Here is a 26,338-nt window from a genome sequence, read left to right as displayed (position 1 = left end):
TTTTTCAACTCTGGATCAATTGGGAAAATAGATCGATTCTAAAAAGGAGTGTATCCAAATAAAGTGTTAAATTACGGTATGTTCGTGGAGGTTTAAATAACAATCGGGCAAGATTCGATAAATTGATATCCCAAGAACTGGTCGAAGGACGATGATGCGGTACGTTGTTCGAATATGATATACACATGTTGTAACAGAGACTGAATATATTTAAAATAGTAAATGACCGAGCACCTGTTGAGATATAAAAGTATAAGTGTGATGCGTAGTCGAGCGTGTTGTTCATATGTTTTACTTGACATCTGAATGTATTCCACCGTGAGATGTAATCTCGTTAAAGATTAATCTTACAAAAGATGTGCCACGTGTGAATGAGTCATTCGAGGGCTACGGAAAGTTCAATATCTTGTCGTTGATACTGTATAATCTACAATTTACTTGTCGTCCGTTTGTGTATAAGCTAGAAACAATTTGAATTCCTGTATCTGGTGATACACTAGCGGGAAATTTGAATTTGAATCACAATCGCAGAAAGACACACATTCTTTAGAAATATCTCTACGAAACGATAATCAGAATAGTCGATATCAGTTAACATAAATCAACGAACCAAGAGACAAAAATTGAAAAAATGTATACCGTGAAACATGTGTGTTGTTACGTGTCGTAGTATGCTTTGCGCGAGGTTTCGGGCAAAAATTGAAAAAGTTATCGATATTTACCGTACCACTTCAGCATTGAATAATATTACAAAAAATTAATAATCATATTAATAACGTTACAAATGTACTCATCTTGTTGCGATAAAATCAGGTTTAAAAGCATTAGAAAGTGTCACACCTTCGAGCCCACAGTTTTCTATATTTATCTCACGTTTCTTCTGAATTTTCAAGAAAATAATGTCAGAGATACGCCATTCTTTAAAAGGCAACGTGACGACATACACGTTTAAAAAAAGCAACACCTTTTCATTATAAGTAATTTTAACACTATTGGCTACAGTGTTTGCAAGTAGGTAGGTAACTCGATTTACATTTAACCTTTAAACTACTCCTCTCGAGTATACTCTATAGGCTCGAAACATCACTCCAGATGTTTAAACTGAAAACCAAGTACGTACGCTTTTTGTCGTCAATTCTCTGCGATTTCTTTTTATTTCTTCACTTAATTTTCACATATACTTACGCATTATGAAAAAATAAGTTCTGAAATTAATTCAAGCTTTTCCTATCACTGATCAATTCAACAGTGATTATACAACTTATTTAAAAAATACTATATTTAAAAAATTAAGATACGTTACACGTATACGTGTATTTATTGCGACAGAAATGAAAATGTAAGAATAGAATATCGGCACGAAGTCTCCTTTGTATTCGCGAAGCATCGAAAAAGATTGATAAAAAGCTAGCACCGATAAGACATTCTACTCGTTAAAATAGTACCACACTGCAAGTAACGATCGCAGTGTTTAATTATTTCTAACGTTATTATCTCATACAGGCGGTAACAATAGAAACCCATCGACAACAATTTCCAAGATTTCACAAAAGATTCATAATTCGCAAGCACTTAAATGCGCGCGGCACACGTAACGTCATTGTCGACGAAACAACAGAAGCGCAGAAGACAAGTCCGCGAAATCGCAACACAGCGAACTTGTATAGAAGTAGGATGTCGTCACCGACAAGTGTTCCGATTTGTTCTCGCCTCTCGGAGACCGATCCACGAGGAAAAGTAATATATCTAAACGGCTATCGCAACCCCCTTCCCGACTTCCGGCAAACGGTACGCAGGTATGATGCTTCCTTTGTCTCGTCGGAGAATCTCTGAGAATTTTCCCAAGAACGTAACGAACGTACAATGAACTGTTACCAAAGATTTCACCAAACTTCAACGTCTACGCAATAATACGTGAGCTCCACTGGATGTAGAACATACACACAACATTTGTCAGTACGATGGAACCTTGATTATCCGAACCAGTCGGGGAACAGGATGTTCGAGTAATCGATTTTTCCAGCAAGCGAATGATTAACGTAAAAGCGGATTGCTTATCACCCGGTATTCCACGAACGAAACAAAATCAAAATTGTAACGATAAATTTAATAGTCGTCCTACATTCAATTCTCCTAGTCACCTTGAACTGTTTAGCGTATTTTTCTTAACATGGTTATTTTCGATCGAACCGCTTTCCTTCTTATTTCCAATGCTGGACACATTAGAAAAAGAAAAAACTATCGGGAACAATTATTTAGATAACTTTGTTTAAATGAAATAATATTTAAGAAGCTGTTCCATCGGTGTCGGTACGCAAAATTGTTTGACATATTTTACCGACATCGGAACCATAGTTAATTACCAATAATCCGACGATATTCAAACGTTTGGTTGCTCGTGTAATGGAATAAATTATTATGTAAAATTTGTAACGGGAAATGCATATTTTGAATATTTAAAATACCAGAAGGACGGACACTGAAGAAATTATTACCGAGATTTCGGTCACGGTCCATGAGATGACCCAGATGTAATTTGCGGTCATCTCGAACGAAACTCGTACAACATTTTCGATTACAATTACGATCGAGATCAGAATTTGTCCATGATTTTTCATCACGTTTGCAAAAACGTATAATTAAATTGCAAACGAAATTTATCCACGATGTTTCGTTGCGCTTCTGATTGTTGAAATTAATATTCTTTTATTCGATGAAGTTTAAATTCGCGTAACTCACGAAAACGCATAGTTCACGTTAAGTGAACTGCTCCAGTTGACCGAACAATGGACCATTTTTATTATTAAAGCATCAGGTCGAAGATATACGAGAGAATTGTCGCTACAAAGTTGTCACATCTTATCGCTAATGCGATCTGTGACGAGCAACTTCATTCATGGACACTCTGTGGTTACTATCTTTTTCCTCTTATGTTTCAACTGTTCCTCGGTGACGCAATCAAATTGATACCTTATACACTGGTATTAAGAAAGTTTGATACAGTTAAATATGATTTATTAATTGCAAAACTCAGCGGCCACAATTTCAAAGGCAACATCCTAGAACGGATAGAAAGCTATTTAACTCTACGGAGTCAAGTTGTCAGCGTGAGTGGCTATACATTATTATTTACGTTATTCATCACTGATACGTCTAACTGACTCGAAAGTATTGATTATGCATTACAAGAAGTGGAACATGTTACGTAACAAGGAAATCATTTCTGACAGCTGATAATATATACGCGCGTGTTACAAAGAACTCGTCTCCTACAAATATGTGTATCCATAATTGACAATTAAACATCGTTCGGTTTGTATTATCGTACTCAGTGTTTGAATTTCAAAAAAAAAAAAACAGATATTGCGCATACCAGAACCAGGTAATAGTACGGAAAGTAGCAAACATTAGAAAGAGCAATCGACTTATCGATTTAATTCTTATAACGTTCTGCATAATTCGCCCTAAAAACGAATACAGTAGCGATGTTGATAAAAGTCATTGTCGATCTATCGATGATTCCGTTATTAAAATTTTTTGGTACAACGAGGGAAGTGCTCGACGCGTTGGAAATAATTATCATTTGCGTTACTTGTTCGAATTTGAATCGACGTTGCGCGGAAAATATTGAATAATTGTACGATCGTTTAAAATACGACCTCGCTCAAGAGCACGAAACTGCATCTCCGTTGGACGCAGTCACTGTTATAAACTTGAACACAACCGAAGCGTCGAATTAATGAATCCGCCGACCTGATTTTCATTAACCTTACAAACAAAGGATGAAGATTTGATTTCCAACAATTCATTCGATGTGTTCTCATGTCCATTTAATTCGTGAAACCGTCTACATTTTCTCACACGCATCGCGCCTGCCATAAAAGGACTCAGCAACCGGTGAAGTTGTTGCTTATCTTCGGAGAAAAAGGACCAAGCTGCGAGCTTGTATCCGAGGAAAAATGGACTATTCCGGGATGGTAGGCGAGTAAACTACTCGCATTCCTTTTGAAAGGAATGTCAATGCTCCTAGGAACGTATTTTTCATATACAAGGTGTCCAATAATATATCTGCGACCCACATCGGGAATAAGTCGAGAACCTTTGGAAATAATAAAGTTATTTCGCGTAAACGTACACCGTGGCCTTTCTTTTCGAGTTGTAACGATGTTTGCGTTGCGATAACCGTTTCGACGAATTAAGATAAACGCGGTATGTATTGAGAAGTTGTTGCACGTTGAGTCGCGACGATGTGACCACTTGCGAGACAGGTATGGAAAATTGTGTTGCCGTTATCTCTATCGTATGTACGTTGAGCTAATCGGTGAGTTACAATTAACAAGGTGCGAACAGTCTTGAGAAATCGTCGAGATAATTTCGCGATCTTCCGGGAGAAAAATCGTGACAACTTACCGAACGATATTGCACGATTGATTTCATTCGATTGTTTGTAATGGTCGTATCGTCAAAGCTACAGAGTTTACAGAATAATCATCAGTAACTGAAATATCGACCGTTGTTAGTTAACAATCAATTACATCGGATTAATTTGTCTGTAACTTGAAACCGAGGTTGAATAGAACATATATTTGCAGAAGTGTCTTTCATTATTTTTGAGCGCTAAATTCATCCCTGAAGCGGGTACTATTTATTTTAGAGCGACCTGTATTTTGAAATACTTAACTTCCAAATAGTTAACACGAGAAACTTTGAAAAATACGATACATTTACACTTACTATTCGTAAAATTAATTTTTACAATATCTTTCCTATCTTTTACGATATGCTCGACAAAATTTACGTTCAAAACAGAGTTCCAATGAAAATTAACCGAGTATTTATAAAATTCTATCCGCTATATCAAGCACCCTCTTTTCATAATGTTACAGCAATGTATATCGTATTGATGCTAACAATTTTACCACATACATGTGCTAGAGAAATTACGAAAGTTATTTTCAGTTTAAAAGCACGGGAATAATAACCGTTGGATAACATTATGAAAAGCAAAAAGTTCAGATCGAGTTACAAAGCTGATTCGTTAGAATTGGTTAAAAATACTCCGACGTTGTATTATGTAGATATATCTATATCTGTCTGTCTTGCTAACCAGTGGCTACTACAAGTCGTATGATAGTACTCGTAACTCTAAAATCACCTGCGGGCATGCATTTATTAGAACTTGTTTCACCAAAATGGCCTTCAGAACGTGTAATTTTGCTATGAATATTTCGTAACGGAATACATTCTGTATTTAAGTTACATCATCTGACACCACAATTTTCACGTAATCTTATTTATACCAGATTCCTAACTGGCCGGGGATCCGTTTTCCTCTAAATCGGCGCAAAGTATTAAATATTCCGTTATTACACGTACACTGGAACCTCGTTAGATAAATATGAAAGAGCCGTGACACGCAATCTACAAATTGAATCAAGTTAAATGCTTCCTCCGCGTATTCGATATCTTCCGTATTAACGTTCCGAGAAGTTTCTAGTTATCGTTAATTATTCGAAAGGAATCGTTACGAAATGAAACCGTGGCAAAGAATGCGTTCGTTTCGTTTTAAATTTTCGATTTGTACCGCGATCCAGAAACGACGATTCTCGTCGATAGCCTCACCGATCGAGACACCCTGTGTACGTCCTTCCGACTGTACTTTTCACCGAGGTGTACACCTTCACGACCAGCACCCGTTTCAATTTGGTAAACGGGGTTGAAGCTTCCATTTGACACCGTGCAATTTCGTATCGCGAGGAGTTAAAAGCAAATTTCCACCGTTGTGCACGCCTCACGCAAACGAATTACACGAACGCTCGCTTTGCGCCATAGAAATCGCGAACGAGATCTACTATTAGGCACTTCGCCGAGAGAAACCCGCAATTAAAAGGAATTACGCGGGCAAAGAAGCCAGAAGAAGCTTAGAAAGTCGCGGCAGCCCATACCGAATAAAGCGCTACGCCTTGACTTCTAACCGTGGTGTTGTTTCTTTTTTTTCTTCTTCAGGTTTTTCTTTTCTTTTCTTCTTTTTCTTTTTTCTTCTTCTTGTTGTTTCATCGGGACTGAAGCGAGTCCAGTCACCGTACGAAGGTGCATCAAAGTCCGAGACTGGAATCGCCATATTCAGCCTGTTACACCTTGGAGAACCCGTCACGTTATCGGCGGTAATAAAATTCACCCGGCACGCCTATGTGGCGTCTCTAACAAAAGTTTCCAGCGTGTGCCCTGCTCGTATATGGCGAAGCTACCGTGGTTGGGTACGCACACACGCTTTCCGCGCACATGGAATTAATGTACACGGCGTATCGTTAATTAACACACTGCCACTGCCCGTGACGCGGTTGCATCGCGTAGAACCGCCTATGTTATTCTTTCTATATTCCTGTTATACCCCCCCACGACTACCTACATGCCACTAATGGTACACATCCACTGTCGATGTTTGCCATGGTTAATTGCGAACAAATTAAGGAAAGTTCTTTCTTCCTTTTTCGCGAAAATTCGTTTCACTCTACGCGATACTAAAATGTTCAAATATTTCGATCGTTGATCGATCTTCGGAAGATCGACAGAGCGACCGTAACGAGGACGAAATATCGATAAATGTGAAATGAAACTTATTTTCAAAATGGCCTCGAATATGCAAGATCGTACAAGCTTTCGGAAGCTCTGTTTCTGAAATTTACCAGATTCAATTCGATACAGGTCAGCCCTCCGAAGTTTAAAAATTGAGATAGTAATTTTCCACCGCTGCTACTGTCCAGGAAATATATAAATAATTGGATATACGATTATTTTTCCATTGGAAAGATACCGCACCGTATGCCAGTGATGTAGAGTATACACAGTGCAAGTGACGCATGGGTAAGACTGGTTCTATCCCGTTTTAAATCAGGTGATTGTGGTGACCAAGATGTTAATAATAGACGCGGTTGAACAACTTCCGTTATTGAAATAGAAAATAACTGTTTACCTCGAAGGGATCTCGTAGATCCATGTCGGCTAAGAATGTTGTACTCGGTTTTATCGAGTGGAACAAAACTGCACGGTTGCGAACCAATCGAAAACCTCGTGCACGGAACTGCATAATATTCTTCTTTGAAAACGTACCGGAAACTTGCTGCTATGTGTCTGTAGATTTGCGGCCTGTTGAGTCTGACTTGAGCTCTGTTCCTCCCCGTAGAGCGGTGGCATCCTGTAGTCCGGTGCAAGGTTCTGCCCGGAACTTCGAAGCTGACTGTCGTCCAGCGTGGCGTTTCTTTCTATGCCGGAAGTCGTCCGTGACGATAGCTCAGCTACCGTCTGCACCCTGCTCTCCTGCTGGTCGTTCTGGTTCTTCTGATTGTTCGGCACCGGTTTCGGTGGCGGTACAGGTTTGTAAAGTCCCTCCTCATCTGGAACACATGTTTCGTTCGCAATTAGTCCCCGGATGGTTCGCGCATAATCGATAAATTTAACAGCCGAAAACTACGGCTTTGGTCACTTAGACAAGGCACACTGGCATACTTTCTTTATTTATGCGCCCGTTTAACACCGTATCTGCACCCGGATGGTTATTAGCGGCGATGGTTTAATACTTCAGGGGCTGGGGCGTAATACCAGTCGTATACCAACGAGGAATATTTTATCTACGGGAGACACTATTGCCCGATAAATTTTACGAACAACTCGGGAGATTCCCTCCAAGAGTTGACGCCAATTGGTTTTCATTAGAGACTATTTGTTAAAAGTATTTAATTTTTTCATTGCACTTATCGCAAACTTGAACCCATTTAAAGTAGAATCGATATTAGTTTGTTTATTCGTGAATGGTAATTTGTCGTCCAGTTTTAACGTTAACGAGGGTATGAAATATTTCTATCGATTATTTTGTGAATAATTAATTATTGAATTCAAATGATAGAATGGAATCTTTTCAACGGGATTGTTTCAACGATTATCGCTGATTCGAGTAAAGATTTCGAACGAAACTGATTTCCTTTCGTGTGGGACACCTTGCGATTGAGCACAGGTTTGTACCAGGTGTGGGCGTTTCTGAGCTCTCAAAGTCACGTCCACTCTATTAAATGGAAGTACATAACGTTTTTTAACTGAACGTGAATTTATACGACGGCAAGTCCAGTGACCAATTATGGCTAGGTTATCCAATATCGTCCAGGGTTAGTACTGTACAATGACCATAGAGTATATGCAACTTTAATGCAATGTTCGCCAAGCGTTGAGCAGCGAGAGGAAACGATACGCTGTTTTTATCGATACCGCTGAATCTGATAACTCGGAATTTCTTCTAGCCTGACATTGTCGGAACTTGAATTATGGATGCGTATCAAATTAATGTAAATTACACAGAATTAATCAATCTGTTCCTTTCCAAGGGACTGTCTTTGAATTTTGTTATTGCAGAAAACCTCGAAAGCTTTCTGGTCACTTAACAGTCCCTCCTCGTCTATACATGTTTCATTCGCAATTAGTCCCAGAGTGGCTCGTACATAACCGATAAATTTAACATTTAAAAGCTATAACAGCAATTATTTAGAGGGGTAAATTGGAGCAAATGTTCTTGAGCGGCTATGTATAGCCCTGTACGACCGAAAAGTAATTAAATTGTCATTGCTCCATCTGCAAGAAAACCACGCAGACCGCAAGACTTTCCACTCGATACTTATGCACGTAGAAAAATTAAAATTTTTTAATTTTCGCAAAAATATCATTGGATAAAAATACACACAAGATGGTAATGAACTTACATGCCTTTTAATTTCAGAGATTTCACTCGAGAATGGGCGATCGTAAAATAATAATTTCCATACGATTTAATAAACGAAAAGGTATGCACTGAGAATATTTTTCGAAAAGCGAAGAGAATACTCCGTCGCGAACGATGAAATGTTTTAAATTGTAAATGTTTCTCTGATGAAACGTTTCAAATTATACATGTTCTTCGACGCTGCTGTTCAACATCACGAGTCTCATAACGTTTAAGATTTGCATGAAATATGTGCTTTAATTGATTCGTTTGAAATATTCGCGAAGATACAAGAAATGAGCAGCATTGGTCCCTAATGAAAGAGTAATTGCAACGCAAATTAATCGTATACAGTTAGTCGTAATTAAGTCGAAGCTCACCTGCGCGTAAAGGTACATTTAGTTCCAGCGTATTTCGACGTATAGACCATAGAAAATTAGTTAGGTGTCTTTTACCGCGAGAAAATAATTGGCGTTACCGTAATGGAGTTAATGAATATTTGTAAATTCAAATTCCTTTATACTTCCTGCGCATTTTGTTACACCAAAAATCACGGTGTATGAAGAATGTTTGTAAAGAATAATTAATTACTGGGTAATCTACTTTCGGATTACTAAATGTACAAATTACAGGATTTTGCTTCAAGCCTCAATTTAACAATTATCATTACCCAGGAAATCAATATTCTCGATAATAAAAAAACATCGCGATTCATTCGCGATAATTATAGTTCCTTTTACTTTATACTTACGGTAAGTTTCAAATCAAACAGAATTTTAACTTCTTGCCTCTCGAACGTAATGTAATTACTCTCAAAGGAGCGGTAAAAATAATAATTCGATGAATATTATAAGATACGTACGTGTATAACCGCAAACAGAAGTTTATATTTGTGTAAAGTTCATAATAGAATAATTGGATCGAAAAGAATTTTTTCAACGATTTCAACTGTAATTTCTACTTCCATATTTTATTTCAATGTCGAAGAACTAATTTTCCTAACATTCTTCGCCGTTGCATAAAATTGTTTGGGTGGAATACTACGTAATGTAATTTCGCCATTTCAATGATATTTCTTCTTGCCTTGCCTTGCAATATTTAATAAATTCTGTAGTAGGAAAGTACGATGCGCAATCAAATTCCGTGTAATACAAACTTTCCAACTGTTTCGTCAACAGCTGCTTCTAATAGAAAGATTGCGTAATTGTATTTAATGAAAAATATTAAATAAACATAAATTACGTATACACGTATCTCCTCTGTACTGTACTTCGATTATAAAATTTGAAGATTCCAATGTACTTATATTTCATAGTTAAATTCTGCAAAAGACAGGACACACTAACGGTCTCAAACTATTCGAACACGTTGCATTTCGAGCTTTCTTTATTCTGTCCGTTCCTTCTCTTCACTATTCATTATACTCTTTCGATTCGTTCCTGTGCTTCGTATATTTTCCCGAAACTGCGAATAATATTCGAAATTTACGTACGTCAACGTAACGAAACGCGCAAGTAAGTACACTTCGCGCGAAAGAGTGAGTTCGATTAGAGAAATTAAATTTCGTTAAAGAATGTCATCTTTAACGATAACGTTAACGGACAAGCGCAAATAATTTGCAAGACATCGGCGAATGAATACCGCGAGAAGATAAAGTAATGCGAAGAATTTAATACCTCTTCGAGGGTTACGAAGAAAACAAATTTCTTCGTTTCTCGGTTAAGTCGGTAATCGGTATAATCTGCTAACGAACGCCGCAATTAACTCTAATTTAACAGGAAAGTTATCTAATCGTTTCAACCTACAAATACAAGTCTCCGGTGGATGCGGTTTTACGGTCTCCCTTAGTGGCGGTTTGCATGCACACGTTTTATCTATTTCTATACCTTGGTTCTGATTTTGTCGCCTGAGACGATTCTCCTGCTTGACTTTGCGAACGGTGGTGGCCATCGCGTGTTGGCTAACCATCTCTGAATTATGCTCTCGGTAAATGCACCAAAACCCTTCCTTTCAACCCCGGAACACTTCTTTCACGAATGCATCATCCTCTGTCTCGAACAACAACACCTTGCCACCTTGTCACCGATCCATCGGTGAACGTTTTTCAATGGTGTTCCGAACGTTTTAATCGAGAAACACGCGCGAGACCGAAGTGAAAGTATCTTCTCTCTGATTTCGCTGAAAACGCTGAAAATTAACAGCCAACCGCGAAGCTAGACGGTGAAACGGGACTGCATCTTGTCCGTGTTCGATACTTTTTTTCCCATAATTGCCTCGTTTAAACGTCGTCCTTGATGATCCGACGTTCCCCCGCGTTTCATTTTCGACGATACGAAGAACGAATCTTGCGAAAATATTACTACTCCTGGGATCGTTCGATCGCGATTAAAGCGATTCAATCGGTGAACACCGAGCAAGAGTCCCGTAAAAACTGTGACCGTTCGTTAGTATCGTCTCTGGTTTCGTTTTCTAAAATATTCTAAATCGGTCTCGGCCACACGATGCACCACATTGCACGATGATTTCACTTTGTACATGTTTCTTTCGCCTTACTTTCGTCGAACGTTCGATACGGAACACGAGGCCGGTATACGTATTCGCCACGGAGTTTTACAGCGCGAATAAACGTTGCGAATGAATCATGCCTCGAGGAGACAGCTGAACATAATAAGATTTCGTCCCGTTTACTCTCGGTAGCAGATATTTCACCGCTCTTCGTTTAATTATCGCGATCCTTCACTCGCGTGATATAAACACCCGGTCTCGTGTCTATAAATCTAAACGTTTCCTCGTTACTCTTCTCCGACCGCCGTTGAAAGGCGATCGATTTCGACGGAAATAAAGAAAATTTCCCTCCAAAGCGTGCCGATTCGACTTTCATCGAGTCGGGTTTAGATATCAAATTTCCAAGCTCGAGCCACTCTTCGAGTCGAACGATCGTCCCTGCCACGATCCCGTTCCCTTTTTCTTCGCACTCGACGACACCGAGGAGGAAAAACACCATTCCGCGAGAAAATTTACTTTCCTCGCGTCCGGTTCTCCTCGTCGAAGATGTTCGACCGTCGACGTCCGGACCGGTCTACTCGTGGCACGAACGAAAGGATAATAATAACGATGATAAAAAGAAGGCAGAAAAAAAAAGAAAAGAGAAAAACACGCGCGCACGCACACACACGTACACAGACCACGGGTGAATCGTAGAGGATACACGTGCCGGATACGTTCCCGCGGGGTTTCGATGCTTTTCCACAGTATTTCAAAAGAATGGCCCTGTGTCTTTCAGGAGGGCGAACGCGCGACGCTGATACGCGAAGAAAGAAGCGATCCGCGAGGACGAGCGACTGCCAGGAGTTTCTCCGGTTCTTCGAGTTTCTTCCGTGCACGCGCGAGTCGCGAGCAAGAATGCTGTGCACCTAGCGAAAGAAGCGGATTTTCCACGCGAGCGGAACTCCGATCTACGCTCGAGCCTTCTTGAACGTACTGAAAGAACTCAAACTTTCCATTGAGTGAACGTCTGGTTCCGCCGTACTGACTTCACTTCCGGTATCGTCCCACCACTACGAAGGAGAAATCATTATAAACACCGGTGGGAGAAAGATCGTAAGAGAAAGAGGCGAGGAAAGAAGAAGAAGAAGAAGAAGAAGAAGAGGAGGACGAAGACGAAGAAGAAGAAGAAGAAGAAAAACACAGAGGGAAAGAGAGAGATAGAGAGGGAGAGAGAAAGGGATCGACAGAGGGAAAGAAGAGGGACAGACATCAGGATAATTTATTCCGCGTCCATACGCAGACGGGCTCCGTGGCGCGCGTCGGACGAATATCAAGCTGCTCGTAGGTACTGCCACCGTCGAGACGATCTCTCGATCTTCGATAGTTCTTGGCGATTGTTACGACGCTTCTCCGTTCGTGAGTTTTCGTTCGTTAGATTTCCAAACGGAAATCTAATATTCTTCCGACGGTTTTCCTCGTGTCCTCCCCTTGCTCGTGGTTCCTTCGAGGCGCGGGACTGTCCATCGTCTTCGCGAGTAAATCGTTCCGAGCGGATCTCTAACGAATCGATTCGTTTCTCGAGACTAACAACCGATTTTCCAAGTACGGGATTACTCGTTGCCGTAAACCCAGTTAGTTGTTCCATTTTGTGCAACATTATCGACACCCCAACGCCCCCCGTTTCGCTATTCGCGGAACAATGAAATTTTACAGCTCTCTTTACGATCGCGCTCGTACGTCCGCGCGCGTGTACCAGCTTCCGGTATTGTTTGAATAAGAGGCGGTATAAAATGTTTCCATCGATTCGAATTTACGAAACAGATGTTACCGAGTTTTTACGAGTTCGATTCTTTCTATGAATTTTTACGAACGTTTCCAAGTGGGCTATCGAACATTCCGTATCGCTCGGTTATTGGTAAACGAGGATCGTCTCGAGCGGAACGAAAATCTTCGACTTGTTCTTTTTTATCGTTAATACAAACGAGACAGATGGTACAGAGGTCGATGTATTATATTTCCGAGGATACGAAAAGATGCCTCGAAACGATATTGTTCGCTTTCGAAGGAAAAGTTTGATCGGGAACGGTCGATTTTTACGAGCTTTCAAAGTCACTGATGTTTTTTTATATTGAATTATATATTTTTATCACTGTGGTACCATAGGTGAGTTTAATTCGAACGCAATGATCTGTGCGATGTAACTTTCGGACGACCTTGAGTTGGAAGAGTTCACGAATACATAGTTATCTATATATCGGCTAATATTGATACAGTCATTTTTCCTTGCATTACAAAGTTTGAATGGTCTCTCCGTTCGTCCAATCTACCGTCATTAAACTCTTTTCTATAGAGGGCTATTAAACAAATCGCTCGTAATAATAGACATACCGGGACTACGTGTGCTAATATTAGTCGTAACTCTCTAAGAAGGACCAAAGAATCATTAATTTATCGTGTATAAAAATGTATCGACGTCATTGGACACCATCGATATTAGATTTAAGAGCAATAAATGTATCTTGCCATTACGCAATTAATGCGCGAGGCAATTATGCATTTTGCGTCATGTTTACGTGAAATTTGTGTAAAGATCTCCAAATCTGTGTAAAAAAACATTATGAAAATAATAATTACAATTTAGAGGATATTCGAAATAAATTTGATCCATCGAAAGAATAAATTTTATTCTTATTTTCTATGAATTATCAAATTATGTTTGATTCGACTTCGGCTATGATAGTACCTACAAAGATCAAAATTTATAGTTGCTTTTAAGCACTAATGACTTTGAAATCACGAAAAAAGTACCCTTGAAGAAATGTGTTATTTTCTGTAACATTTTCTCTTTCAAAATAAACAATTCTTTCCGGAGATATTTTTTTGCGTCGTTAGAAACAATACATGTATAATATTTAAGGTACAACATAGAGATATTGAACGAGATACAACATACAAACCCGTATAATTACACATTAATGTAACACAGATTTAAGAAACATTTAGCATGTCTTTTTCGTGTTGCATCTATTCGTTCCAAAATGATTTATGCACCAAATGTCCTTGTTGTTTTGCTGCTTCGCCCTCGTGAAATACGAACCAGCTATTAATATGAAATTTATATCTTACGATGAAAGTGATTAATTGGAGTTTTTATAAAATCGCTAGTGATTCTGGAGGATTGATGCAATTAATAGCGAATGCAATGTGCAACACCTGCGAGAAAATTGGCTTTTTCACAAATAATTCAAAATGATCGATTCATTACGATGCGTTTAAGAATTTGAATTTCAAAGATCGACACTTACGGTAACGAAAGATTTGAATAATCCGACTTAAGGTAACGAAACAAGACACAAACAGTAATATTGTAAAGAATTTTGATTGCGAAAATTACAATTTATGATACGTTTTGTATCTTTGTATGAACTATAGTGTCGTTCTATAAGAAAGACTTTCTACCTTCGATAAGTAAAGATTGTCTCGTTATAGAATAATTTTGTTAAGAGAAACAGTTATTTAGAATCGATGCACGCAAGCCGGCAAACGTATTTCTTCAAAAAAAAGTGCGCAAAGTAAATAAAAATAGTGAAGGAGGAAAAGTTGGGCCAGTAATGACTAGTTACCGCAACAACACGTAAAGCTGGAAACCTTCCAAATAATTATCTTCATAACTTGCTTGAGAATATAAATGCTATCATAAATTTTAGATAATTTGTACTTATAATATAATAAAAAAGATAGATACATGTATAATAAGAAAAAGCGGTTGTTCATTATAGTATTATAATTTTAACGCTGCCAAAAGAGAAGAAAGTTACACGTGACTATAAATATCGCTGATTGAAACATTTTTATTTTCACCTAATAATAATATACGGGGATTTTTATACCTTTCGAAGGCGTTTCGGTAAAAGTTCGACGACAGATTAAAATTGGAGTTTCTCTTTCATTTTATAGTCAAATAAAATGCAATCTACGATTTAATGATCTTGTATTTAAAAAAAATTGCTTGTATTCAGACAGAAACATTACCTACTTATTCGAAAAAACAGGTCGTTCCTGATTTATATGTGATAACATTATTTATGATATTCTGATTAGCATATTTTTTTAGCAAAGATATTGGTCGAGGCGTAATTTATTCGCTAAACATCGATTATCGAACGACGTAGAGTATCGTCTCGCTAAAACTGGTCTGATACGGTTTTCTTTCCCTTCTACACTTTTACATCTCGTAGAACTGGATCTGCAACTACTTACGATTACTAAGAACACTACTATAAAACTAATAGCCTTTTTTTAATTCCTCAGATCGCGTACGCTCGATATTCCTGCTACGAACATTGATACACCGAAGATGCAGTATGAAACATTCACCCGCTTTTTATTAACAAAATGATCTTAATATAACATTATCAGAACGGCATAGCCACGTTATTAATCGTTTAAAGATGCAAAGCGTTTCTTCGATCTCGAACCATTACTTATAGAAAAGGCTGTGTAACATAATAAACTATTAATTTCTATAATTATAATTTTTCACAATAATGAAAATTACTCGTTTCTTATTTTCTTCGTGAATAACAAATGCACGGCAACAAATAATCGTAAGCAGTTTCAAAACTGAATTTTTAATATACGAATAATTACATTAGATTAATATTTCGTTCTTCGATTATTACTTCAAAAATCATAGTTTTAGCGGTCTATTTAAAATGGTTTTCTATAACTTAAAATCGGTCCATATATCTTTAATTGTAACTTTTTTAAATGTCATAAAATACATTTATTATATCTGCTGGTCGGTAATATGAAACATATACTACTTGCGAACAGAAGATAATTTCTCGTGTAAAAATTGATCGTGAAATGAAAAATAAAATTTATTCGCGCAAGGTTTCGTTTCTGTCGAAATCAATTTTCTACATCGATATCGTGCTCTGCAAATTCTCCAAAACCGTATTGTTGCTTCGTGTGACAAACTTCGTAACAATGTAGGAATTTTGGAATGTGTTAGGTAGTCTACAGTACCCAACTCTGTGTCTATACATCCCGGTATATATCCCCTTTGGGTATCAGGATACACCCAATCAACGCATCCGCACGTAGTGTACTTCTGGTGAACTACCAGTACGATACTAGGTAGCAAGGCGTATGTGTCTACACTGGTCGATAAAAGGCCTTGCTAAACCTCTACTCTCTTTATATGGGCAATGTCTGAATTGATCCAATGCAACTCACATGCCAAGCTAAAACACTACTCTGCAATATGAGACCACCAACTGCCACTACGATGGCCCAATATTATTGATCAACCAGAGACTATAAGCACTCTGTCGACTATGAAACTTCAAAAGGATTGAGAAATACTCAAGTATCGTCGCTCGAAGAACCATTCGAACCAAGAACCTTCGTGACACTATCAGTTGTTTCGAAACCCTCATACTGATTAATTAGTTCCTCCGGTACTTGGAGACGTTATCCCAAAACAGTCACCAGAATGGACATGGATTGACCGTGATTGAGCAGTAGAGTAGCTTTGCTGTATTCAATCTCGATGCCTGTTCCAGCTTACACCATCATTGGATATCGGAATTGGGACAAACCCAATCCACGTAACTACACGTAGTACAAACTACCAATACAATACTCGGTTGCAAGCCGTCCATATGTCTACATTGATCGATGGCCTTTCTAAACCTTTACTGTCTCTGCATAAGCAGTGACAGAGTTGATTAATCAGAATTCATACGGCAAGCCTTAGTTCTACGATATCGAGCTACCAACTGCCACTATGACAGTCAGACCTCATCGGTCAGCTCAAGGGACTGGGAATTAAGTACCCTATCACCCTGGAGCTTGAGAGGAACTGAGGTACACGCAACTTTCTATCGTCGCTACTGATAGACCCTGTAAGATGGTACTATTTAAGGCACGGTGAGATCCTCGTGACACAATCAACACCGCAATCGGTCGAATTATCTTGTAGTTCTTGGTGCATGTTACGTAGCACTTCGAATATTGAAAAACTTGAAGAGTTGTGAAGTTGATCTCTAACAAACATTCTCATTTCAGACAGCCTTCGAAGGTCAGTGACTGAGCAAGAATTACTCGACACTGTCCACATTCCCCTTGATCCGAGAATCATCGTTCCAACTACCGATTATACGTAGCGGTGCTACACTTGAACAGACATCGGTTTAAATAATGACTGTCCTAGCAATGGGCATTGTTGCAGCTGGTTTCGTCTTAAACAGTCAGTGTCGACTGACTTTTCGAATATGGAAGAATGTCGTTTTAAACGATATCATTTTAATCCCGATTTTGGCAGATATCACCTAGACAAGATCTCCGTATTGCCACGCCTGTAGTTTTATTGACCTCCATTCTTGGTTTACATTCTCACTCTATGCTAACATGCTATCTATGTTGTGCTTTACACCGCCCGTTAAAACAGTATAATTACGAACGCCTACCTTGCTTTATCCTCCATTCTTCGTGTTTAGCACCTACCACAGGTGTTCGTTTATTGCGATCGTTGCAAAGTTTCATAAGGAATTAGAGATTCTACGGAATGTTCGATCGGAGAAGGACAATTACTTAATACTTTGGCTCGAAAATGAAAATTAAACAAAGAACTAGAAATCTATGAAACAAAAAATGGAATACGGACATAAATTACTGGTCAATGTATATTTTATGTTTCAACGTAGCAGTGAAATATGAAGACGACGTTGTTAATGCAATTACTTAATATGTTGCTCAATGATTGCTTTTGGAACTCCTTTCTTATTTTAACTTCCTGTTTACCGAATTAAGCGTATATCGGTTTGCCTATTTCGTGCAATTCTGTTTTTCTAATTAGATTCGATCTTCTACCTATTTGAACATTTTTGTATTTTTCTGCAAACGAAAACGTACACGCATTGATGGAACGAATATATTTTCATACATTCCAATTTACTGTTAATTTCGGTCCTGTATCCATAAGGATAGTTAGCGTAGCGTTATCAAACTCTATGAACTTGACAGGACGTGTCCCATCATAGACATTAGCATATCCAGTCTTAAATCTTTGAAACCACTCCTATATAGTTTATATACTTATTATTTCTTTCCTGTACACGGCTTTTCGACTTTTCACGACTATTCGCAACGTTCCCAACACGCAAGAGTAAAAACCACAGGATACGATGATTACATTCCTCATTGATTCTTATTTCTGAAAATTATATTTAAAATTTCTATATATTTACAGGGACTTAATTGCAAACATGCTCTCTCCTAGGCTAGCTAACAAGTCTAGTAAGATATTTTGCAGCAGAAAATAAGTACGGATGTGTGCACCTATAATATCTTATTATATCTTATTTCATCGTTGAAAAATGTAGCGAATAGCATATAATTTTGTTTTGTGGTAAATATAATAAATATCGCATACCTACGAGCAATTATTTATCACGTATGATTTCTAAATTGCAATCCAGTTTAGGATCGTTAAAACTGTTCGGTGTTACTTTCATTTTTTTTTTTTTTTTTTTTTTTACATTTTTATTCCCCATCGAATTAAATCATTCTTTATTAAACAGGATTTCTAAACGATGTTCGTAGTTATTACGTACGTACATATTTCTCTCTTAAAACGTTACTTACCATTTGAAAAAGAATCTACAAATGATATTTAAATGCTAAGGTGTCCCAGAAAATATTGCGCGTTTTCAAACTTTAATTCAATAAGTGAAAACGCGAACAGAGCATAATTTCAAGCATGACGATCCACGGTCCTTCGCCATCGTTCTGAAAGCAATTGCATTCCTCTGCAATGCCATGCTAGTTCTTTGGAATGCAAAAAACTATGCACATCCACATTTGATGTCGTCATCATTGTTGAATCACCTACCGGTCAAAAAGTGCGCTATTGCTCGAAGGCGATCTTATAGCCTGGACTATACACACTTGGTGCATTATAGTTTCATTTCTAATAACGGTGCACCGATACATTATTTGTTTCGCAACTCGTTCCAAAAATAGACAAAACGAGCAACGAAAACGCAAATGAATGCAAAATACATTTTCGTAACGAAAAAAAAATTACTTTTCAACAAAGCATGAATACATCAAATCTGTTCAAACCGAAATACACAATACGTACAGAGACACCCTAAAATTCGAGAACTCGAATACCTGTATTCTTTGCGTGGTAAATATTGAACGACAAAAGTGACTTGAAAAAATATTATTTTTCGAACATTCGTCTATTTATTCATCGAAAACACGTCTCAACGTTTCCTTCCCTTCTATCCAAACACGTGTGTTTCCAACGTATACGTATTTCTTAAATACTTGGTCAATGTACACTCCAATCTACAAACCCCTGAACAGATCCCAAAGTAAGGGTTGAAACGTTGAGTGGTGTTTCCGTCCGGTAAATAAATACTCTTAAAGTTATAAATACTCGGTCTCTTTTGTTCTTCGATTTTGTTCGTAACGTTTACCTTTATTTATACCATTACTTTGCGCTTGCCTCACGTGGGAAAGAACGAACACGTCGCATCGAAATGGCATTTGACGCTTCTCTAGGAGCAGATAAAGGTCGATTCACATTACACGTAGCTCCGTTGTCGTGTCGTTGTCATTGTAACAAGTGTACACGTACGCAGTGAGAATCGCCGATTAGTCGCGACGATTGTCACGTAAAAATATGTTTCTCGAAAACGCTTGACCTTTCATGACAGTGCGTGTGGTGTGACTTCACCCTAACACCGAGTGTTACGCGACGTTATCGAGACCCTCGTTGACTTCCAATGCCGCGTTCCTCCGCGTCTGCGACGTCCACCGCGTAAGAAGATTCTTTCTATGAGGCGTGCTCGAGACAGAATCGCTCCTTACGGGCTCTCGATAAACTCACACGGTGTTATATCATAGAAAATATACTGTTCGGCCGATACGAAAGGGGACAAACGTTTTCCAAGCGAAATAAAAATATTCGCAGCACACCACGTACAAAAGGTGAACAGCTTGTCGGTCTTTGAATATTTCACTGAAACCTGGAATCTCTCGAATATTAAATGGAAAATGTATTTACGCGTGCGTGGAGACGTATTAAGAAATTTCGCTATATTTACACTCCGCGATGAAATTATTTATAAGGCTTGCATGATTTGATCGATTCGGTGTCTCCGTTACGTAAGTGTAGAGGCACGAATACACGAAATGTATCAACTTTTACCGCTTATCGGAAAGATTTTTTTACAAACGAACGTATTTCGAACGTATTTCGGTGTTCGAACGGGAGAAAAAGATTTCCTTGGAATCTCGAATTTATAAGATGAAATCTGTACGGTGAGAAATATATTGAATTTTTTCAAATTTACAAGTAAAGCGATGTTCGTTTTCAATAGTTTCAATCGTTCTCTACTCCAACGATTTATACAAGCTTTCTTTCGAAAATAATTACCTATGTCCAGCAAAGTGGAACAAAAATCTTGTTACACTTAACTTTCGTAAAAGGAGGAACAAAGCTACCGATCTAAGATCGAATCATAAAAACAGGTCCAGGTGTGTCATGTCGATAACAACCAGTACCAGTGGTTGATACGACATTAACATTAAGGCAATACTGTATTCGTATCATTTGAATACCATCGTGTGTTGTAATCGAAAGAAAATAAACTAAAGGATATAATAGTAAAAGGAATAACCGATCTTGCAACGATAATTCATGACCAACTTTTAACGTCAAACAACCTGTCCTCCCCTGTAAGGCTAAAAATACAAAATGACTGAAATAAGTAATAGAAATAACTCCTCCCGGTTCACTGTCAATTAAAGAGGAATTTATCCTTCATTGAGACAAATATTTCTATCGGTAAATTTAATATTAATTCTTCGACGTATTTTAAACAAATTGTACTTTTTCAGGACTGAAACGCGTCATTAACATTTCACTGTCAATTAAAGAGACATTTATCCTTCATTGAGACAAATATTTCTATCGGTAAATTTAATATCAATTCTTCGACGTATTTTAAACAAATTGTACTTTCTCAGGACTGAAACGCGTTATTGACAGTTTCAAACGAGTCGTTGGTAACCCGTTGAAATGATTGGTGCGACTTGAAATCAATGAATCGAAAAGGTACTCCCGATAATAAGAAAAAGAATACCACGAGCAACTCGACTAAATGGAATGGCACCGTAAGGTGAATTCGGTATTCGAAGGCCTAAACTTGACGGCGTGTTCTTCCTCTTACGTTGAAGGAAACCAGGCCGACCATTCCAACAAAGAGGGTGTCGTTCACACAGGTTGACGTGCGTGTGTACTACGCAAAGTGTCCGTGAGAAAATACGTTGAGGAAGAAGCACGGGGAATGATTTCTAGGAGCTCGGTAGGTGGGTCGAAAACAACCAAAGACTAGACTTGAGGACGAGGAGAGCACTTAAGCGACTCAACCATGCGTGCTTCCCCATATTCGCGGGCGTTACAGGTGAGCCGAAGCAACCAAGGAACGAACCTTCTCCGAGTACACCACGTGGACGATAAAGCCGAACAAGAAAAAAAAAAAAAGAAAAGAAAAGAGAGAGCAAGGAAAGAGAGATCACCTATACCTTTTGAAACGTTGATCTCGATCTGCAGCCTTCTTTATCTCTTCTTCCACTGTTTGACATTTCAAGAGTTACGGACCTTTGATCGTTTTATCGTCGTGTATCTGTATGTCTACACTTGCGTAAGAAAAATATTAATAAACGAACGACTAAACACCGATCGAACCTTTCACGTGCAAACCTCTAAATTTTAGCAGTTACGCTAAACCCAGTCGACATCAATTCGCGTGGATTTTCGTGTAATATCAACCGAACGCTGGACACGATCCAAATAGTTGTGGTTTCTAACCTCGATTTATTTAGAATGAATGGTTTGTTTAATTTGCTACTTCCCTGCTAACTTGGTTCGAATCAGGGGTAAACCAAAACCAACAGAAAATAGATAGAAACTCGTCGGGAGCTAATCGCGTGGACTTTCTCTCCAATCCTCTTAGAATTGCAGGCCCAGATTCACGATCGTAGCAACTCGGGCTTATCGCTCGCCAAATTAATATTTGACGACGATTTCAAACTGATAGAGCAAATGGTCTTTGAAGAACTACGCAACCGTGGTTGCTGGATAGCCTTAACGATGCGCTCGCTCGGCAATCTACGATGACACGTTAATTTTCGAGGAACAATTTCTTCGCAATGTTCAAGAAAATGAAATTCTTACGTCGATTACGTTTCTCGTAACAATCGCACGTAGTCGAAGTAATATTTTTACGAGTTGCGACACTATGGTGTATCGTACCATAGCAACTGGAAAATGACGAAAGAGTTTGAAATATCGGAGAAAATTCCGATCCTGAGAAGGAAAAGTACCATTTAAAAATATTTATACCTTCGAGGGCAGATAACTTTCCTTCGATACGTGTTAAGAATATTGCGCAGTAATAATAATCTCCACATCGGCCGTGATACCGTGATAACGATAATGTATCGCGATAACTGGAAAAATAGTTATGGATGTTGAAATCGTAGGCAGAAAAAGCCATTGAAAATGTTTGCCCGTTCGATGGAAATAACTTTCGCTTTCTCGGTCCCAAAGCATCGGCTCGAGATATTCTCGGTCACAGTCGTACGGTTTATCCTCGAGATGTAATATCGTCTCGCGGGGGACATTTTTAAAACACGCGGACAGGATAATTTTAAATAAGGGCAACCCCGTTGTAAAAATCCTCTTAAGTAGCGACACATCCCGCTAACGAAATCATCTCGTTCCGTTCGTCTCGTCTCCTTTTTTTTTTTCACTCTTCCCTTTTGCAGGAGGCGCTTCCTCGCACTTCCTTCTTATTTTGCTCCTATTTCTCTGGCACAAAACCGCCGTCCACCGGCTCTCAACGCATCGCCATCCACCTTCGTACAAACGGCCTTTGAATAGCGTCTAGTTTTTGCCAGGCAACTAGTTTTACCGAGGGTTTTCATTCTACTCTATCGAGCCGGCGTCCCTCGTCCTCCTGCCCTTCCAACACCGTGAGAATGGAAATCCTTCGTGGCATAAAATTACGACTCCACCGAAGAAATTGCCCCGCGAATTTTTATCCCGATCGATTTTATCGATCTTCCCCGACTTCGAGAAATTCCCGCCCCACCTCGCGGAATCGGCACACTGTGCTTAAATATATTACGGAATTTCATATGAAATTGCGCACAGACCTCGTGCACGCTCTATGTAATTTTTACTTCGTATTTCAAGGGTTTACGAATTGAAGATCGTGCCACAGGAATTTCAATGTCGTTACGACGACTTGTACATCGTTAACGTTAAATCGATTTTAAATACGGGAGACGGTTAATTATAATTTCTTACCCGCAACCGATATATCGTAATCGTGAGAAAATTATTGTATCACTTTTCTGGGCATCATTGAGCAACGTGTGTTAAAAATTCAAGATCACGTGTTTGCAAGTGTCACGACGAAATATCGCTCCCTTAATCTTCTTGACGTTCCTTTTGACGCGTACTTTGAAAATTATAATCCCTTTCAGGTCTCGTTTCAAAATTGACAATTTGTATTTAGACGTACACTTGAATAATATTTATGCTAGATAAAATTGTATTTTAGGTTATTCGAACGAACTTGTTAACGTTCGTTAGAAACTGTGATTACGAGACAGGGATGTTACGTCAGTTTATGTGAAAAGTCCCCCAGTATGTTAATAATTCAGGCTCTCGATGCGTAACAAAAATCATGTGAAAAGAAATTGATAAACCAGGTGCAACGAGACACTGATCGCGTAGAATATTTATTTTCAAACGAGAAGTTACTGTTTGGGTATGTGTGTTAAATGTCATTGTACCAACGATGAACATTAAGTAACATAACTAATGATCCATCATCGATCCTTACATGGCTACGGTAATAGTCAATTCATTTTACACGGTGTCGCCTGAATCCTGTTTCCTTCTTATTGTACATATTTCAAATGCTTCCATAGCATTACTACACGCGTGTGCAATGTTAACGCAAGACCTGTAATCTGAAAAACAGATTCCTAGTTTTTCACGCTTTGGTTGTTGCTATTGAAGCGTACAACTGTTATTGTTTTTTACCGACAGTTACATAGCAGAAATATTCTTCGCTGTTCGATATAATTAGAAGATTATATTTCTTGTAAACTCGGAAGAGTGAACCAAATATCATTATTAAATTGAACTGCTTATTATATTAATGTTTTTGAATAGAATGCAGAGTTTCGAAAATATCGATTGTCTTATCGAATCCTTTAATGATTCTTAACAATATATGTTTGTTACGATTGACAAGATTATAATGTCTTTGTATACGTATTCGTCTCACGTTTGAATAATTTTCTAAACCACGTAAAATTATTACATACGTTTCATTGCTTAAGAATTTATTTCAAGGGAAATAAAAGTACTGAGAAACTGATATACTTTATCTAATTTGTCTATGACCCCTATCATTATAATTGAAAGGAAACAGATAAAATTATTACTGTTATATCCTTGATGTAATTACGACTAACTTGCATAAAGTAATGAAACTTAGAAACGGTACATTGATTTCGAATTAATTTTACACCTTCATCGCCACCAGATGCTTCTTACTATCAAGATTATATCACGATTGCTGCATTTATACATGTCCTTACTTGAAGTAACAATTAAACTTTATCAATTGCATTTTATTTCTACAAATTCCCTAATTACGAAAAATAGAAAAGATATCTTCAAAAAAGATTCAAAGTACATGCTTTTTTTTCAAGAAATTTTTGCTCCGCTAATAGACTTTCAAATAATTACAAGGTAATTGAAATTTATTCGCAGATAAAATTTGAACTATTGACTACGCGAGACAGTTAATTTCATTAGGTTTAAAGTAGACTAATAGTCGTGATTAAATTAAGTGTTGCAGAACACGCTATGTGTAAATTTTTTTAGTTATCTGCATATTTATGTTCCAACTTATTGTTGGTAAATTGCTCGTAGCATAAAATTCAATCTTCTATATCTCAAACTTGTATAATTACATGCCGCGTTACTTTTATGTCGTAAAATATTGTTTTGTTTATATTCTACCCGCGATATGGTTATTCTATCGTTACTTTCCATTTAATATTTATAAATGTAAAACTTTTACACGAATGTTAATTGCGTAAACAACGAACCATTAAAAGTAAATAAAAATTACTACAAATTTGAAGCATTGGGTTTAATCGTCTTTCAGGATAAATTCTCTACGTAGAACTCACCGATTTACGTCAATTCATCATATTCGCTTAAATTCATAATCAAACGTAATATGGGGAAGACAAACTTTTCCGCAATCTTGAAAAAACATTACATAAAGGTTTCCAAACCCGGACAGATGTCTAAACATATTGATAGATGTCTAGAATGGACCATTTAATTCAAGCATCTTAAATAGCTACATTTATTTTGATAATACAAAAAAATATCTTAGGTAAACATTCTTCGTTTCGATGAAATAAATGATAAAACAAACAAAATTTATTCGTAAAATTTTATAGCCATTAACAAAAACTACTGCTTACGAGTACTCGAAATTGGAGAAAAGAGAATCGAGTGTGTTAATATCAACTAACGCACAAATAACCATAAATGTATGGACTTCTTTTCGTTCGAGATCGGTCGAAGGTACCCCAGTTCCAATTAAAAAATATCAATGACTTTGAAATCTCGAAAAAAAGTGACTTTGATAAAAAAATATACCGCTCTTCGTATTATTTGCTTAAACAAAGTAAACAGTTTCTTCCTAAGATATTTCGTCGTATCGCCGAAAGCAGTGGAGATACACGAGTTAAATTTAACAGTAGCAAAGTTGAGCCTCGTCTTTGGCATCGTCCTGCGTATCTGTATCTGCACGACGCAATAAAGATCTTCTTATTTGTATCGTAACATTTAAGATGTGCAAAGTAAGTGAACACCGTGTATAATCGAAGTTTCACTGGTAACTTAAATTCAGGAAGCATATTTCGTTATCGGGTTAATTTGTGCTAGCAGAAATGGCGGAACTTTAGCGACAAGCTTAA

The 26,338-nt window shown here is 37.9% G+C and overlaps 1 protein-coding gene across 3 annotated transcripts in view; it reads right to left on the bottom strand.

The window, feature by feature from the left end:
* The window catches only part of LOC143147653 (uncharacterized), a 114,425-nt gene that overhangs the window by 28,112 nt on the left and 59,975 nt on the right, over window positions 1-26,338 (bottom strand). For all 3 annotated transcript variants that reach the window (XM_076313082.1, XM_076313084.1, XM_076313083.1), the window contains one exon: window positions 7,111-7,394. In XM_076313082.1, the coding sequence (XP_076169197.1) occupies window positions 7,111-7,394 (284 nt within the window). The remainder of the gene's footprint in view (window positions 1-7,110; window positions 7,395-26,338) is intronic.

The sequence above is a fragment of the Ptiloglossa arizonensis genome, chromosome 5, assembly GCF_051014685.1.
Source record: "Ptiloglossa arizonensis isolate GNS036 chromosome 5, iyPtiAriz1_principal, whole genome shotgun sequence".
Taxonomy (NCBI): domain Eukaryota; kingdom Metazoa; phylum Arthropoda; class Insecta; order Hymenoptera; family Colletidae; genus Ptiloglossa; species Ptiloglossa arizonensis.
The sequence above is the reverse complement of the archived record's forward strand: the minus strand, read 5'-3'. Positions and strand labels throughout refer to the sequence as shown.